Source organism: Rhea americana, unplaced genomic scaffold (assembly GCF_003343005.1).
Source record: "Rhea americana isolate MKP2758 unplaced genomic scaffold, rheAme1 scaffold_490, whole genome shotgun sequence".
Classification (NCBI taxonomy): Eukaryota; Metazoa; Chordata; class Aves; order Rheiformes; family Rheidae; genus Rhea; species Rhea americana.
In genome coordinates, this window is record NW_028186635.1 from 75,084 (window position 1) to 93,081 (window position 17,998).

At 36.8% G+C, this 17,998-nt stretch overlaps 1 protein-coding gene across 1 annotated transcript in view; it reads left to right on the plus strand.

Moving 5' to 3' along the window:
- Positions 1-16,862, plus strand: part of ERLEC1 (endoplasmic reticulum lectin 1) — an 18,841-nt gene extending 1,979 nt beyond the window's left edge. The window contains exons 3-16 of the mRNA XM_085317247.1: positions 5-111; positions 1,502-1,606; positions 2,862-2,942; positions 3,881-3,958; positions 4,092-4,155; positions 6,057-6,097; positions 8,676-8,899; positions 11,467-11,596; positions 12,064-12,225; positions 13,569-13,628; positions 14,944-15,068; positions 15,504-15,581; positions 15,773-15,848; positions 16,565-16,862. Of these exons, the coding sequence (XP_085173373.1) occupies positions 5-111; positions 1,502-1,606; positions 2,862-2,942; positions 3,881-3,958; positions 4,092-4,155; positions 6,057-6,097; positions 8,676-8,899; positions 11,467-11,596; positions 12,064-12,225; positions 13,569-13,628; positions 14,944-15,068; positions 15,504-15,581; positions 15,773-15,848; positions 16,565-16,636 (1,403 nt within the window). The 3' untranslated portion in view covers positions 16,637-16,862. The remainder of the gene's footprint in view (positions 1-4; positions 112-1,501; positions 1,607-2,861; positions 2,943-3,880; positions 3,959-4,091; positions 4,156-6,056; positions 6,098-8,675; positions 8,900-11,466; positions 11,597-12,063; positions 12,226-13,568; positions 13,629-14,943; positions 15,069-15,503; positions 15,582-15,772; positions 15,849-16,564) is intronic.
- Positions 16,863-17,998: the final 1,136 nt, after the last annotated feature.

A 17,998-nucleotide genomic window follows, 5' to 3' on the forward strand; every position in this document is an offset into this window, starting at 1 on the left:
CTGCTGTGCGGGCTGCTGGCGGCGGGGGCGGCGGGCGGCGGGCGCGCCGCGCCGCAGCTCAGCGACGACATCCCCTTCAGGGTGAACTGGCCCGGCACCGAGCTCAGCCTGGTGGGTGCCGCGGCGGCGGGGCGGGCGGGCGCGCCGGGAAAAGGCGGGTTTTCTCCCCCTTTTTATGGTTTTTCTTGACAGGACTGTCAAGGTTGTGAGTTTAGACGGGGCATTTAGCAATATACACGCAGTAACCGCTGCCTCAAGAATCTTACGTTCGTCTGCTGGTGCAAAGGTGKTTTTTCAAGTCCCTTTTTACCAGATGCTGCTTTAACAAAATACTCTGCCAAAGGAGCTAGCAGTCTGTAACTGCTAAAGGACACTGGTAGTTAAATTCATATGCTGCTGCTGCTTTCTGTCTTCAGAAGCTATAAATACAATCACACCTTGCACGTATTTTTAAAGGTCCCACGTGGCAAAAAGGATATTTCAGTTTCGGGTGTGCTTGGCGTAGCCGTACTAAGCTSCGTTTAAAGATCGCCATGCATTTTTATTTGTGGTGACAAACTGTATATAAGTTCTCCTGGTTTTTTTTGTTAACTGTCTTGGTGCTTTGCAAATAAATACATTTGTACTGCTGTAGGTCCTATGGCTTTTTCAGTGCTATCAGAAAATGAACCCGATTAAATCTCTCCCTGAACAATGCTTTTAGTGTAAACTGTATTTTATGGTTACAGAATCTTGTGAGTGACCAAGTCAGAAAGAATCCAAAGAGAGTCAAAGCTTAAATTTAGCTCTCATAGTCTGAGTTTGCTGGATTTGTACATGGGAAAATCCCAGGCAAATGTGATCTGAAAGTCAATATAATAATATAATATAATACCATTTTGCTGGTTGCAAAATGGTAGTGGCTATGAGGAGGTTGGTTGTTTTTTAATTAAGCTATTTCATAGCTAGACTCATAGGAAGCAGTTTATCTAAAAGCATGTAAACTCAAAATCCACCCCCCCTTTTTTTTGTTAAGTAGTGTTTCACTTGGAGATACTGTCTGTGGTTCTACTATATTAGGTACTGTATTAGATATTGTCTGTTTTCCTACTATAAAGTAAGATACTGTCATTTTCCTCACGATCTTACTTTCTGCGTAGAAAACAGACAACATGCGAAAGAAGAGCAAATTCTACACAGAAGTTGTTGGAATATCTTGGATTTCTTTTGGGGCAGAATTGGAAATACAAGAGAATGAGTGTAGAAGAGAGCAGGATTATGGTTGGAAGTAGAAGGATTCCAACAAAGAAGAAAGGAAGCCAAGCAAGCAAATATTAGCTGTGTGCTTCAAGTTGAAATGCCCATTTTTTTTTTTTTGATGTAATTAAAACCCAGGAAATACTCTGGACCACATGTCCTRTCAGTCAGAATTAACTTTATTATTCATGCATTCAGGAATATTTTTAACAAATATCGTTTTAAAAAGAACCCTGRCTACTTCATAGGCTGTTTGTTTTCTTAGCCTACCACTGGTGTTCTGTACAAAGAGGATAACTACATCATCATGACCACTGTGGATAAAGAAAAATATAAATGTATGCTTCCACTGATATCCAGTGGCAATGAGGTAAGTTCAGAAGATTTTTTTTTTTCGTAATTATAAGCTGTAGATAAGTCTACAGCATCTTTTGTTATGTTTTTTTCAAAATAAATAATCTTTTTYCTATAAAAGAAAAATCATCTAAAGAGTGATTAACATTTTCACAGCATATAATCGATGCATTCATTTTGTATTAGATATTAGCTGTATACAAAGTATAGCCCTCTGAACAGTCTTGAAATCCTCATTTGATAGGATACCTGAGCAATCATTTGTTATTAATTGATAGGTCTGTCAGTCTCTGTCATGAGTTTTACTTCTGGAAATTCAGCAAAAATCAACACTGATTGGAAATTTCTTATATTTTAAGTAGYGTTGTCAAATTCTATGCCAGCAAATAACTAAAAAGATTGTTAACATTGCTGTCACAATCACTGTATCTGAATGCCTGCCATAGTGCATTTAGTAGTATCGATCATGAAAGTTTCAATCTCCATTATCTTCTCCCATATTGGAAAACTGATTGTACAATTCAGGGTTTGAATTTTAAAACATATGAACACGTTTGTTTATACAGGAGAAAGTAGATTGAGGCGGTCCATCTTTCTTTGGAAATTGGTGAGGTTTCTCATTGGTCTTCAGTCCCTACAATGGTTCTTGTTTTCACACCGTGCAAAAGCTTGCGCAGACAAGCCGTACTTCTATGGCAGGGGCCTCCATTTTGACACTAGGTGATTGACAGTACTGAGTACTTCAACATAGGTGAGAAATCTTTAGTTCTAAAGAACTTTGCAGTGCATATTTTTTTCAATAGCATGCATATTTGTAGAGTTAAAAATATGCAGAAATAAGCTTCCACAGTATTTTATATGCCTTTCTGATGCACTTTTTTTATTCAGTGAAAGCTGTATGACCTTCTGATTGTACTGCATGAGTACATCAATATTGATTAACAAATTAAAGATTTTTTATACAGTTTTCCTATTTACTCCACAAGCTGCCACTCTTGACATGAGCAAGTTGAGAGCTACTACTCTTTTGCAATATCTGTATGTCTTAAAACCACTGAATTTTGCTGGTTTGATACTTTGATTTGTGACTTTTATTTGTCTCTTTTTATTGAACTAAATTATCTTCTAGTCAYAACACTGTTCCTTCATGGGAGGACTTAATGAGTTTTTAAAAAACCTTATTGCAAAATTAAAAGCATAATTGTTTCAAATGGGTATTTACTACCAGAATGCCTTTAATTTTAATTAATTAAAATATCTTTTTATTCTAGGAAGAAGAGAAGGATTACAGAGGTCCTACTCCAGGAGAATTGTTGGAACCTCTTTTTAAGCAAAGTAGCTGTTCATATAGAGTATGTTATTTCTATCCTGATAACTTGCATGTTAATCACAAGTTTACAAGCCAGCCCATTTTAAGATTCAAGGTTCAATGTAGTTACAAACTGTGGATAAAGGTAGTTCAGGTAGTAATTCAATCCAATTTAGTAATCTAAATCTTAATGACTGTATCTTACTACTATAAAAAGTCTAAATAATTGAAGATCTCGGGATTCAAATAAACAGGGTGACTATAGTAACAATTTATAAATGGGGATTTAAAATGTTCCAGGAGTCCAGGATTTAAAATTCCAGGAGTCAAGCCCTAGTGTGTCACAGTCTATAATGAAAGGCGTTCCTCAGAAAACTTCAGAAGATCAAAATCAAATGTACTTCTAGATATTCTARAAGTTTTCCAATGTTTCACCAAGTATCATCACTATTTTAAAATTCACTTCTTATATTCTGAGAACAAATCTAATACCAAACAAGTGGGTATTGAGAAGCAGAGAAAGCAAAAATGTCCAGCTGTTGTACGGATCATGGAATCTTCAGATCCCACAGAAGTCCTTGAGGAGGAAGAGAAAGTGGGTCAAGYCCTACTAGTAAACAGCTGATATCTGTAGCAGAGACCAAAAATAGCCTGTGCTGAGTCACTACAGTTTAACCCCAGTGGTAAAGAGTGAATTAACTCCAACACATCTTCAGTTCTTTTTTTTTTTGCTGTATTATGTCTGTGCAGAGTTGAATGAAAATTTGTCTATTTGCAACCTAGTCAAAATCCTTGGGCAATGCTGAGACCATTTGCTGTGCTACTATTTGCGATTGTGCTTTCATCCCCCTGCTTGGGCCAAATTTTTTTACTGTAAAGGTCAAAAGTTGGGGGGGGGGATTGTCATCTTCTGGTAGTGTATGTAATCAGAAAATGWTTTTTTCCCCCTTTTCCCCCTTCTCCCGCCCCTTTTTCTTAAAGATTGAATCTTACTGGACTTATGAAGTCTGCCATGGAAAACATATCCGTCAATATCATGAGGAGAAAGAAACTGGTCAGGTAGGTTTCTTAAAATTTGATAGTCTCTGTCCCCTTTTGGCTGCCATAAACCTGCTTAACTTCTCAAAAAGAATTKAAATTATATATGGAAAATGGTAACTGAAAAACTTTAACTTTTGTTTTTTAATTGTAGAAAATAAACATCCAAGAATACTATCTTGGGAATATGATGATAAAGAACCCATTGTCAGAACCAGGTTTGTCTTAGTTTATTTATTTTGTTGATGCTGATTCTGGTATTAACTACTACATTCTGAGAAATCCGCTGGAACTTCTGTAGAAAACTTTCCAATGTGAAAGGATAGTAGAATTCTGTGGATTACTCTTTCTTTGAAAATCTGTTTTCAATAAATTTCTTTTCAGTGCCTTACATCACATCCATCTTGTCAGTTTTGCCATACTATATAAAATACAATAGTTAATTAGGATTAGGTAGAGAAAATATGTAGTTGATCTGATACGTGCTTGACCTCATTTTTTGATATAATGTAGCCTACTTCACCCTCTTTCTGGGTGAGGGGAAGTGTCTTTCGAGCTATAAACAGAGTTCAGAGTGTGTAGCATATGTTSGGCTCTGCTGTTCTTTAATAAAACATAGTATACAAACTAACCTTTTATAGCCTTTGCARATGGATTTGATTCTTAAAATTGTTTGATTTTTTTTTTAGAGTTCTGCAACAGATCTGCAAAAATATTTAAGTGCCTGAAGTGAAACTTCAGTGGAATTTAGGTAGCTGAGTCCCAAGCTATTTTTCTAAGCGCTTCCTTTTTTTCTAGCAAATTACTGTAAATGCTGAAAGTTTTGTGTTCATACCTGCCAATATCTGCTTCCTTTATATAGGGCTGAGCATTTTGGCACTATGTTAGTTCAAAGAACTCTTAAAAACCCACAAACTAAGTGTCCATCATTAGATTCAGTGGAAACAACGGAAAATATATCAGCTTTGAGTCATTTTTTTAAATTCTGGGCTAATATGTAAGAAGTGGATGCCATCATTTTCCTCCTCATAAAAATGGTAACATGAGTGCCTGTGTCCTAGAAGGGATTGAGAGCTATAAATTCCATGCCTTTGAATGCCTGCCTGCAGCCTTCAATTAGGTATCTTAGTTCTCAACAGAAACAGAGTTTTAGAAACATTGCAATTTTTTTTAGCATTTCTTATTACGGAGTTACAGTGTTTGTTTGTGCTGTTATTAATCCTGTACAGAGGTACATAATTTTCCCTAAATACTGCTGTACAGAAAACAGATGTCTAGTTTGAGTTTATGAATTCTTTTCTTGGATTTAGATGCTAGGAAGTTACATGTATGATAATCCAGCTCATCATATCCAAGACTCTCAGAATGCTGGCCCTCTGTCCTTCCTGCTTGGGTKGCAGATTTTATTCTGTCTGTGCTTCCTATACAGCAATTCATGCTACTTCTCTTCAAAAYTAAAACAGATTGTGAGATGAATCCACAAGTGTATTACAGTAAGCTTGAAACAACTGAACAGGTGACAGCMAAGCAGAGCTGCCTTTTTCTGATACAGTCTGCACTCCGTTCAGGCTTACCTCCTGAAGCAATTCAGAATGCTAAGGATAGCTTTAACCTGTGCCAGCCTCTAGTCGCCTTGTACTGATGCTTACTTTCATGATCATTAGTGTACCATGCACTCTGGCCTAACTTCTTCCTCCAGCTGAGACTAGTGGGTGGGCTGAAGTACTTGCCTACTGCTTACTGTCCTAGCCTGTAAATTCACTCACTCTGAAAGGAATAGTCAGCTGGCCCTCAGAGAACAGCAGTAATGACATATTATTCTGGCCTGTATCACCTTATTGTTGTGCTAAGGATGAATTTGGCCTGTCTGAAACACTTRTGAAATTGTTTCAAGAAGCTACTGACTCGTATTTTGTTCTGTTTGCTCTGAATCCCAGACCACTGGGGTTTTTTCCTTTCTTTCCTCTTTTGCACCTGCACATTAGTGAAACTGACTCTGATAGTTTATACACAAAATACTAGCAAATACACAAAACATCTAAACTTCTCTTTGTATATAATTTAATTTTATTTCAAGTTCACAGACCTTATGCTTACCTCATTCTTAATTATTCCCTAGATCAAGAAGAAAAGGAAAATCCAAAAGAGAGTGCAAAAGAGGCAAGTGAAAAACATCTATTTTAATTTTTGCCGTCAATAGTGGAGGCAATTTAAATATGATGAAATTATATAATTAGTGCCCTACTACAATAAATGAAACTGCTTTCCTGAGCTGCACTCTTCTCACTTTTGATTATTGGTCCCATCTCAAAAAGTTTATTGATCTGTTTCATCAAGTTTCTTGCCCTTCCASTTCCAGGACATCAAAGTTACTCAAATCTTAAAATTTGAGAGAGATGAATTACTATTCCACTATGAAGATAATACACACACAAACACAAAGTGACATTATGGCCTAGCAGCAGTCATTTTTCAAGCTACATCAGAGATCCCTATTCCTTTAATGTTAGCCCCATGCATTTTGGATATGAAGAAACACCTAACAAACTCTTACAGCACTAGTCTTGCTAAATCTGTAGAAAATTTCTCACCTGACTTGATGACCCATCCCATAAAACTCTGTGCTTCCCTTYTCCATTAGAGAACTTTTATTTGATTAGGTCCAAAACTTAATTTTGAGTTATTTTACTTTATAGTGAAACAAGTATCTGAAGCATGTTGGAGTTCAGAATCAGCAATAGTAAATCTGACCTGTGGAATGACATGCACCTACCTTATTTTCACTTATCCTTCAYGTTAATTGCTGAAATCAAATTTTGTCTACATGTTTCTTGTGGTACCAATTTACATATCAGAGAGTGGTTCCTCTTCTGCAGTGTATCTCAGAAAATAGATGTTCTTGGTATGCATTATGGAGGCAGTTGGGGAAGCAGACCCAAACAGAACATGGCCCATTCCAGTAACTGCAGCARTTAGGCCTCTTTAAAGTTGAAGAAAACTAGATTCTTTGTAGCCTRATTTTTTCTTCATTTCAGAATAAATTAAATCTTTTGCTAACTTTTTCAGCAGTATTTATGATGTACATAGGTTTCAGTCAACAGAGAATTTAGATGTGCGATTTTAGTGGAATCTGTAGTCATGAAAGGGAGAGGGCAGATAACACAGGAGGGAAGTGCTTAAAGCAACCAAAAAGAACCAAAAAGGATGAGGTTTTATCTTAAATCCTGTGTAGGTGCCTTTCAGTTAAGTGCAGAYAACAACTGTCTCCTTTTGGGTGTCTTCAACAGTGACCCTCAATGAGATGCTTAGGCAGTCCTTCAGTATTTAAGGAAAGATAGGTCGTTTCCTTCAAAAGGGAAGGGAAGGCACTGGTACTCCTTTTATCAGCTATTTTGTACACAGTCAGAATGTATATTCAGTTCCTAGCTGTGACTTAATACTCAGGTATGGAGTGGAGGAGTGACTGGAAGCAACGGAGTGCCTAAACAATTAAGCTGCTGTCATATTCATTCTTTTACCTCATGAATATTGTATCCCTTCATTCATTCATGAYGGAACAGTTTCAGTAGGAGAGAGTCAGTGGCCTTGACAGGATTAACGTGTGCTTTGGTAATTGAAGCAGGTGAGGTATGAAAGGGTTCTAAGTCTCTTGGGTTAGTGTCCTGACCATGGAAGGCACCACCACCACCACCGCTTAGCACAGAGCCTGATTTCTTGTGCACCGATAATATTCACTAGTTCAAAAAACACAGGTAGAGAAAGATCTGTGTCATAGATTCTAACGTGGCTTTTGCATAAGCAGAACTTTGCCCAGGAACTCTAGCTGCATTCAAGATAGGAACCAGAAGAGCRGGCTTTGATGGAATGATGAGCAGTTTGAGGAATGAATCTTTCAAAGTGGAAGTTCGACAAAACTTGAACACTTAGATCCATTTATGACTAGCTTCTAGTGCCCTTAAAATTCTGTCTGGACAAAAATTAAAATATGATTGTGCACTATTAACTATTGTATTCAGAAGCCATTAAATGASAGTTGCTATTTTTCTATTGGAAAAGCGTTTTTAAATATGAAGGAACAAGTCTGAAGAAATCTTACTTAAAGCATGTACAAAATGGAGGAGAGGGAACTTAAGGCTTTTACCTGGGCTTTATAAAGTACTTTAAAAAGCTTTTTAAAATAAAGTTTTTTATATGAACCTTTCAAACCTTATAAAGTGGGATTTATTTTGTATGTATTGTTAACTTTCTGTTAGACAAGGTAGCAGATGGCTGGGATACTCTAAATAAAGAAAAATGCAGACTATATGTGCTRTGTGCTAAGGGTGGACTGCAGATATCTGGATGGCTTTGCATGGTGCCATGGTCTTTATGATATGGCATCACGCTGAAGGTAACATGCTTGGTCAGGCCTAAGCTGAACCTGGCAGAGCTACTCACGTGTCTTTGTCTCCTAGGCTGCAGGTTGTACATAGCGGGGCTTGGTGCTCTGACAAAACATTGCACTCGGCTGGTAAGATTTCTTAAAACTGAAACATCAGGCAACCTGTGCAGAGACTCCCGCTGCTTTTGCAATCAGATGTGGCTGAGCTTTGTAGTCAAATCACAAGGTTTGGTGCATTTGTACAGTGCTGTGCTGGAGGTAATAAACCGGAACCCGTTTAGTTGCAGCAACACCTCCATTTCAGAAGAGGCAAAGGAACTTTATTGTGATTCCTAACTTTTACTTTCTTTCACCTAGATACCTACAAAAAATATAGAAGGACAGATGACCCCCTACTATCCTGTAGAAATGGGAAATGGTACACCTTGTAGCTTGAGACAAAACCTACCCAGGTCAAGTACAGTGATGTACATCTGTCATCCAGAAGCTAAACATGAGATTCTTTCAGTAGCAGAAGTTACAACTTGTGAATATGAAGTGGTTATATTAACACCTCTGTTGTGCAGCCATCCTAAATATAGGTATGGTACCCAAATTTTGGCTAACATTATGACTCCAAATTTTCATCAACTTCTATGCATGCGTTTATACAAGTCTTATGTCCAGCTGTGGTTTCCTGTACAAAATTTTCTAGACATTTCCTGTGACACTTGCATGTTACTTAGGTTGGCCAGTGTAGTTTTGTCAACTCTTGCTGTTTTCATCTTAAGTTCTACAATATTTGCATGTCATAAGTCTCTGCTGATCGATCCCATATGAGAAGCACAAATATTATTTTATTTTCAAAGGTAAGTTTCTAGCCTTGTAATTCCAGAGAAACATAAAGTAGAGCCTGAAGGTTGAGACAGCCACAGACAGACAAAGAACACCCAATCTCTTATGTATTTTATGATTTTGAGGTCTTAGGGGTCTTTTTTTATGGTATTCAAATATTGCAAGTTGCACATGTGCAATATATGTGTGCATAGATTTCAGCTTCTCTATTGAATTTCAGAAAACAAATGTACAGACTTCAATGATAACGCTACTAGCATTTATTTTAGCAGTACTCCCAACTTAAGGAGTTCCCATCTGTCCCTGTCCTGCCTCATTACCTTACCTTCAGCTGCATATGAAGTCATATGCATACAAAGAATTCATTATTTCAGTGTTATTTTCAAAAAATCAAGTTTGAGATTCTTTCTTCACCTGCCTGAATTGTAAAATATGTCATTAGTCTCAACTGTAGAGATTTTTGGCCTTTCAAGGGCTGTAAACAGAACAGCAAAGGAAGTGCGTGACATTCATATGAAACAGGATATAACAGACAGGAGCTCTGAACTGTCCATATACACTGATCTCTGAACAACTGAATATTTAATCTAAGTATTTGGCAGTAGGCACAAAGCATGTAAGATAAAATCCTTGATCATGCATTTTATAAAAACTTGGCAGTTAGGTAAATAAGTGATGCTGCTACTAAGTATTTAGTACCGCTTATCACTTTGTTCCTGTAAACAGATCTATTAGTACTATGTTATTTGTTGTGCTTATTTATTGCACTCTTACTTGTATATTATACATTGTGTGTCTTTTAAGCTTCTGTATGCTTACAGAGGCAAAAAGGTGGACAGGCAATTTTTTTTTTAATCTAATTTAAAAAGAGATCTTAAGCTGCTGCCTCCTCTTCCTTCCACAGGAAGGTCTGGAAGGCTTTCTGGCTGCTAGCAAGAAATACTTAAGCTAAGCATAAAAGATTTTTATTCTTCCACATATGTCTTCCTAGTAAATAAAGGGTGGATACAGCAGGCTTGAAATGCTGCTCAGTGACAGCAGACATTCAAACAAACAAACTTCATTTTAAGTTAAGCACACTTTTTCTGTCATGTGCTGTTCCCTGGAACAGCACTGAGYGCTATTGTAGGCACCAGTCCTTTTCCTCTAAACCTATTATCTTATCCAGTAATGCAGTCACATTAGTTTAGCAAGAGCATAGCCATTTGTTCTGTCTGTCAGTCTTATTTGGGTACAAATTGACCTTCTTTAGGAAGATGGGAGTTGGGGACAGGGAAGAAGGCAGTGAAGACTAGTATTTATTTTTCTACTGTAACTGGTAGTTACAGTTTTCTACTGTTCGGTAATATTATTTAAACAAAATTCAAGACCAGGCTTTTCAGTACAGAACTTGCTGATCTAGTATTTTCGGATTCTTTTAAATATAATGGTTATTATTATATAACTACTGCTGTGTATCACACATCATCATTCTAGGAGAATGTCACAAAAAGCCATCTTGCTTCTGAAGGAGTATCCACTTGTTTGTTTTGTAAATATGCTTCATCAAAATAACATCTTTGAATGAGATGGACAGTGAAAGCTAAGCAAGTTCATCATTTGTCAGTAGGATTTTAATGTTGACCTTTGAGTATTTTCCGTTAAGGCTTTTTTGGTGTTTTAATGAGCCCTTTATTTGTGTAAAATAAGGAGAAAGCTGTGATACTCTGTTTCATCTTCTAGTTATTTCTTTCCTAAGGTGAGCTGCTTTTTGCAGACAGAGGTAATGAAAAGAAAGGGTGATGATAAAGGAGGAGGAGTATATGAAAAGCCTTACATACCAGATTGTGTAAGAATATATTATTTTAATTATATAGGAACTGTATCTATGAAGTTTAACCTTTGGAGTGTCCCAACTTCTAAATTTTTTCAGAGTGTTGACACAGCATTCATAATACATACACCATGCAGTTTGCTTTTTGATATGCACCATTTTCCTTTTGCAAAAGACTGGTTAGATTGTGTTGATTAGCTGTCTGCCAGCTTTAATGGACTACACAAGGCAAAAAAGTATTTGCATCTGTTTTAATTATTATGACAACAGTGTAGTCTTGACTTAGATGGTGCAAGTGCAAGACAAAAAATAATCACAACTTAGCTCAATGGAATTTGTAGTAACCGTAATAAAAAATCAGGTCTTTACTCCAAAATAAAAGTTTTTAGAAGAGGTTTCTGAGCTGCTGAACAGTACTGAGAGTGTGTTGGCATACCTGTGTGTACAATGATGAGAAATTTGAAAGAACATAAGTCGTATATCCATAACTTGTTTGGACAGGTTCAGGGCTTCTCCTGTGAATGACATCTTTTGCCAATCACTACCGGGATCCCCACTTAAACCCCATAACCTGGAACAGCTGGAGAAACAGCAGGAAATGATGAAGATGCCTTTTAGAAGGGTTAAGGAGGTAGGATTTCTTTAATTTGAAATAGGAAAGTAATTTTAAATAGTACTATTTTTTATATTGTAACACATTTAGCTTTGATTTCAGTGGAATTATTTCTTCTCCCCAACTGTCTAAGACCATGTCATTCTTTCAAATGGTCTTTAGTAAGTTTGTTGCAATCATCTGTGACTTACCTTATTTGGAAGGAAAATAAAGCAGTTAAGTTTGGGCTACCAGTTTAAAACCTGTAGCCTCCTCAGCCTACAGTTTACTAAGTCACTAGTATTTTGACCTTCCATCTTTTTTCAACTGTTCTGAAGACTGTGAAAAAACAGTGACAAAACGCTTTCATATTTTTTCCCACAACCTGCCACTTTAATATTAGATGACTTCTTATAGATCCTAAGATTTAGCAAGGGGCATATAAAGTCTGAATGGACATATTTATGAAGTCTGAATGGACATACTTATGTATACTCTAATTTCAGGAAGAAATGCATTCAACAAAAGAAGAGAAATTTTCTTCCATCCATAAGCCAGTTGCTGTTGGAAGCCATCAGCTATTAACTGTGGGAACAACCCATATCTCAAAACTGACTGATGACCAACTTATAAAGGAGTTTCTTAGTGGTTCCTACTGCTTCCATGGGGTGAGAAATAAAACTATGTATAATAAAATGACTACTTCTTACTTGCATGTACTATTTTATATTTTTTTAGTTTTTTATGAACTTTAATAGTTTAAATTCTTCCCTCAGCAGAGACTTTGTTTCTCATAACAAAAGAGGTATTTTTCTTTTTAAAAAATGTTCTAGGTACTTTAGCTTTAAGTGAAAATATTCCTTCAATTTAAGCTCAAGACCTGCTTTTGCCCAGTCCTTGTTCTGCATATTATGCTTTGTTTACATGGCTGCCTCCAAACTAATATCGTTGGCAGTGTTGTGTTGTGCTGTGCCAACAACTTACTTGGGGCCAGCTCTGGTATCTGTACAATCTGTATTTGTGTTTCTGTCCCCCTTCCCCACTAAATACTGTCATTCTGCTGTGTGTGTGAGGAAAAGTATATTTTGAGCATTAAACCTATTACTTTCACTCTGGTCTGAAGCATGGAAAGTAGGAGCTTTATACTTGCAAATGTTATTTCCCTGACTTTCAAATACCTTGTAGTTAGTTCTTGCCTGGCCATACTGAGCAAAATACAAGGCTGAAGTAAAAATATAGTTCTTTTACTATTTAAGTGTAACAACAGAGCTTTCACTGCACAAGCCATGTCAACTTAGGAGTTTTAAGAGCATTATTACATGCGTAATAATTGCCTTTCCTTGCATTGACATAAGGAGGACTTCCATACTTACGAACTTGTAAGTTTACGCTATTAAATTTAGTGAAAGGTATCTTTAATCTTTTTGTTGAAATAAAACTTCCTTGAACAAACTGTGAAATTAAGGTAGAAGATGATGAGAATGTTCTGTACCAATTTTGTTAATAAGAAGAARAAAAATGTGAAAACTCAGCAAGGCATTAAGAGAGGAAGCAATTAGGACAAAGCACTAAAAAAGGAGTTTTACTCAGGGAGACTCAGAGAACAGCCAACAGAGAAAAGGAGTCTGAAGTCTTCCCTGTCTTTGAAAGAACAAAGCTTTTTTCTTTTTTTCCTTTCTTTTTTTTTTTTTGATAAATTGAGGGGATACTAATAGCTTTTAAAGAATATAGTCTCTTTCAAGAGCAGACTGTCCACAGAAAAATTAGGTTCTCTTCGCTTAAGCTGATCTATTCCATCTCTTGCCTATATCAATTTGTCTAATAAGAGAATCTCTTTCAGTGCGATCCTTGAATCAGGTATCTAATAGGTATGCAGTTTTCAGCTATAATACTCAGTGATTTAGAGTCATGAGGAAAATTTGGTGTGTCTGTGTGTTTTGGGGATTTGGATTTTTGGATTTGTTTTTTTTTTTTTTTTCTTTTTTGTGCTAACTGAAATTATTCTTCTCAGGGTGTTGGTTGGTGGAAATATGAATTCTGCTATGGGAAATACGTTCATCAGTATCATGAGGTATGTTTAAACAGTTTTGTATTCTGCCACTAGATGGCTACAGCTTCTCTTATTGAAAGCAAAAGCCTGTAAGAGTGAGGACTTTTTTTAAGTGGAAGCAACAGAAATTTATAATAATAAAAATAATAAAAGAGCAGAAATATAAAAACAAAACCAAAAAAACTTTTAAAATTCTGTGTTCCTACAAGTTTTGATATACTGTTTGAAAGCTAACTTTCAACAAAAGTGATGTTGTGCTGTTTAAATAACAGCAACAAGCAAAGATGGTCCTGAGTAAAGATATGTTCTGGTAGTGTTAACCTTCGTCTTCTATGTGCAATCATACTGAGCCATTAACTTTCTTAATTTGTCTTGGACGCATGCCTTCTTTAGGTCCTTGAAACTCCTCTCTGCCTCAAAACACTTTGCTTTTCTGTGTCTGGATGAGGCACCATGCAAAAAAAGCCACGTTTCCTTCACTCCTTTTGAGCTGTGTGGCATTCGGGTGTAAGGCAAAAGCTGCCGTTCCTTTTCAAAGTTAGGCAAATCTGCAACAGACGCTTTGCTTCCTTAAGAAGATTCATTTTAAAACGATAAAATTGCTACCTGAACAGATTTCTTCCTTTATGTCCCTAACATATTTACCAAAGCAGATATTGCATGCCCCCACAAGACCTTGAGAGGTATATTTGTGTTTTGTTAAATAACCTTTAACAATTCAGGTTTTACTGGACAAGCTGTACAACTGTTTACCTTGTTTTTGATATTTTGAGAGGCTCAATCTGTTCTGCAGTAATAGCTGAATCTACATGGCTTTGGGGGACTCTGCTTTTTTGATAATGATCAGGCAATATCTTGGGGTGGGAGGAAGGTTAGAGAATCCRCCTCAAAAAAATTGAGAAAGGGAACATCCTTTTTTTCTTGGCTAATCCCCATCTTGGGTTTGAGAGGAGTGATTTAAGGGAAGAAATCCTCAGTGTGCTACTGAAGAGTTTATGCAGGGAGATGTAGGAACCATGTCAGATAAAGCATAGTGATGATCAAAGCTGAATAAAACATTTTATGCTTTTTTGGGGGGAAGCAGGGAAGGCAGGATGCTGTTTTGTTCTTTGAAACACCTTTATCAGCTGACACAACCAAGGTGGCTGTTATGAAAAGACAGTCAAATTGAGGCTTGACCCTTCATACAAGATCGTTGGTACTTTGTCCCAAATGCACAAACAATGTATTATTGACAGCAGAAGACTTGCTCTAAAAATGACCTGCTAATTGTCATTGAAACATCCTCACTGTTAAATTTCTGATACAAGGTAATTATCAGCTTTTCCTTTTTTAGGATAAGGAAAGTGGCAAGACTTCTGTGGTTGTGGGTACRTGGAGCAAGGAGGAACACATAGAATGGTCCAAGAAGAATGCTGCTAGAACCTACTATCTCAGAGAAGATGGTACACAGACAGTTAGGTATGATTGCAGGCACCTTGGTTACTCTTGTGGTTAGCTCTTCCTGAACTGGTCCCTCACTTGCAAGGTGGGAGGAGAAGAGGAAATACTGGAGCCCACTTCTGCAGTTTGTGAATATTCATTTTACTAATAGATAAAACAAACTATCAAGAGAAGATCATACAGGTTTTTCTCCATAATCAACATAGAACATCAGAAAAGATAATTGAATGCTTTGGATATGATGCGAAGAAATCTTCAAATAGTGAACAATGATTTGCTTCTGCAGTAATTTAAATRCAACATATTGCTTTTTTGTTCTGTATATTGGAGTTAAACATTTGGAGAATTACGAGATACTCTATTACACAACTTAGCTGTGTGTATAATAATTTAGCGTTTGAGAATTTAGTGTCTAATATTTCCAAGCTTTCTCATTCCAAACTTTTGTGGCAGGATGGTGTCTCATTTCTATGGAAATGGAGATGTGTGTGACTTAACAGACAAGCCAAGGCAGGTGACTGTGAAATTGAAGTAAGTTAACCTTTTATGTAAACTTGCATTTCATCTCTCTGTTTCATATGTCAGAGGAGAAAGACTCTCTTTCATAAAGCTCAGAAAGTGTTAACTGAGCTTCATAAAAAATGCTATCGACACTAACAAAATCCATATTTTGGATTTGTGCTTTTTGGATAATAAATTGAAAATTTTCTCTCTCTTTTCAGATGTAAGGAATCTGAATCCCCTCATGCTGTAACTATATATATGTTAGAGCCTCATTCTTGCCAATACATTCTTGGGGTATGTAAACACATATTTGAATTCAGTAAGATCAGGTCTTGCCTAGTAGAGCGTGTCTCAAGGTGTATGGTCCACGTTATATGGAAAGTGTGTGATCGGTTTTGATCTTAGCCTTTACTTGTATCAGCCAAAGAATAAAAACAAAGTCTTTTATTTGACAAGAGGAAGAGTTCTAGTGAAATGAGAGCCTTTATAGCTACCATCTCTTGACAGATGGTAATGCAATCCACCTCTGACAAGGGAGCATAGAGGCCAAAGATGAAGACGTGGTGGGTTTTTCAAATGCACTGAAAAATGTTACAATTATTTAAGTGTTATCGTTAAATCTTACTAAGCTGCAATTCTGCAGTTTCCTCTGTGTTCCTTAGACCTGCTTTATCTCTATTTTTTTACATTTAAAATGATCCCTTCAGGTGACTCTTCACAAAGAGTCATGTCATATGCTTTAGTGCTAATAATAGTTGCTAAACAAATACTGCTTTTTGTTCAACTGCCTTTGCTTAGGAAAGGAGGATTATTATTAATTACATTGTTAATTTGTGCTTTTTACTTCGATGTACTGACTCTATAGCATATTAAGTTTTACAAAGTAATGCTGAAGAACTCTGGCTGTTGCAGTCTATTGGAATTAATCTCCTGTAAATCTCTGCTGCAATCTCTTATAAGAAGTTTGTCAGTAATTCTAGTTTTTAACATTTTGATCTTTTATGTTGAAGGTGGAGTCCCCAGTCATCTGTAAAATTTTGGATACAGCAGATGAATATGGGCTCCTTTCAGTGCCCAGCTGAAGAATAGTAAAGCCTGTGAAGAAAGCCATATCTGTCAATCACCCACCTGCCATTTTCCGTATTAATATCACTTCTGCAAGATGACAAAGGCAAACTGAAATTTTCAGCCAACCAACCTTACCAGCAGAATTCTGTAAGATGGGGGACTCATGAACCACTTTGTGTATAACTATGTGTATATAAGAGGTTATTGATAAACTTTTAACAATTAAAATCTTGTCTTGCACTTCCTGTTTGACTTGTGTATGAGAAGTCCTCAAATCAACATCATCATCAAGATATAAATTACCACTTTAGAAAGGCAAATAAACAAGGCTTAGCATCAAGTGAAGAGTCAACTGCCAACAGATAGAATGGAAGAGGGAAAATCACTTCTTGCTGAAGAGCCTTCAGTGACCCCTAGAACACTAATAGTCATTTAAACATAAACAGTGCATCAGTGTCACCGTTTGGAACTGTATTTATATTGCAGTCCTTCCTCCTGTTACCTTGCCTTTCTCCCACTCAGCTGTTATCCCTTCTTCCATCCTGGACTACTTTCCAGGACCTCTTTTTATTTACAGGTACCTACATTGGAGGGTTCACTTCAATATATTTATTTTACTGACATCAGTCAGTGATTCACTTTTTTGCATCAGAGGAAGCTCACGTATAATATTAGCAATCTACAATCTTGACATTTCTGTGCCAATACCAGGCCTAGCTAAGCCTCCTGACTTCACTGAACACTTCTCTATGTTCAGTGGCATGTGTTACACAAGTGTCCGAGTGGTTTCTTACCTCCAGATACAACAGTATCTGAAGTGCACTTCTTTACACTTCTGAAATAGCAATTTAAAAGAGTGGAGGGGGAGTAAAATAAGTAAATAAATAAAATGGAACTATTGATTTAGAGCCAACATGCCTTCAAGGATTTCCCTCACAAGGGAGAACACTGGAGGCCAGGCAAAAAATCATTTTAGTGCCTGTACCATGTGCTACACTGAACACTTGTTTTGTGTTCTCCTTTCTAAGACACCTGGTCCAGTTGACCTAAGTCAGACAGAGACCATCTCCAAACAAGACAAGATTACCTGTGTGTCCTTCARGTTGATGTCTCATACTAATTATGCATTGCAAAAAGACAGAAATAGCAGGTTATCACTGAGGAAGAACTTACTTTGATATACCTTCTCTTGTGTTAAGTTCCATCATCATGAGGTTGGCAACTTTGTGTAAAGTCTTAGCTGTGATGATTCATGTGTTGGACTGGGCAAAAGCTGGGCAATATTTCAGTCTGCAGCAACTGTGTATGTTCAGTGTCTTGGTAAGTACTACTTGTTTGTATGCCAGCTACATGCTTCCTCTTTTCTAGAGCTGTTG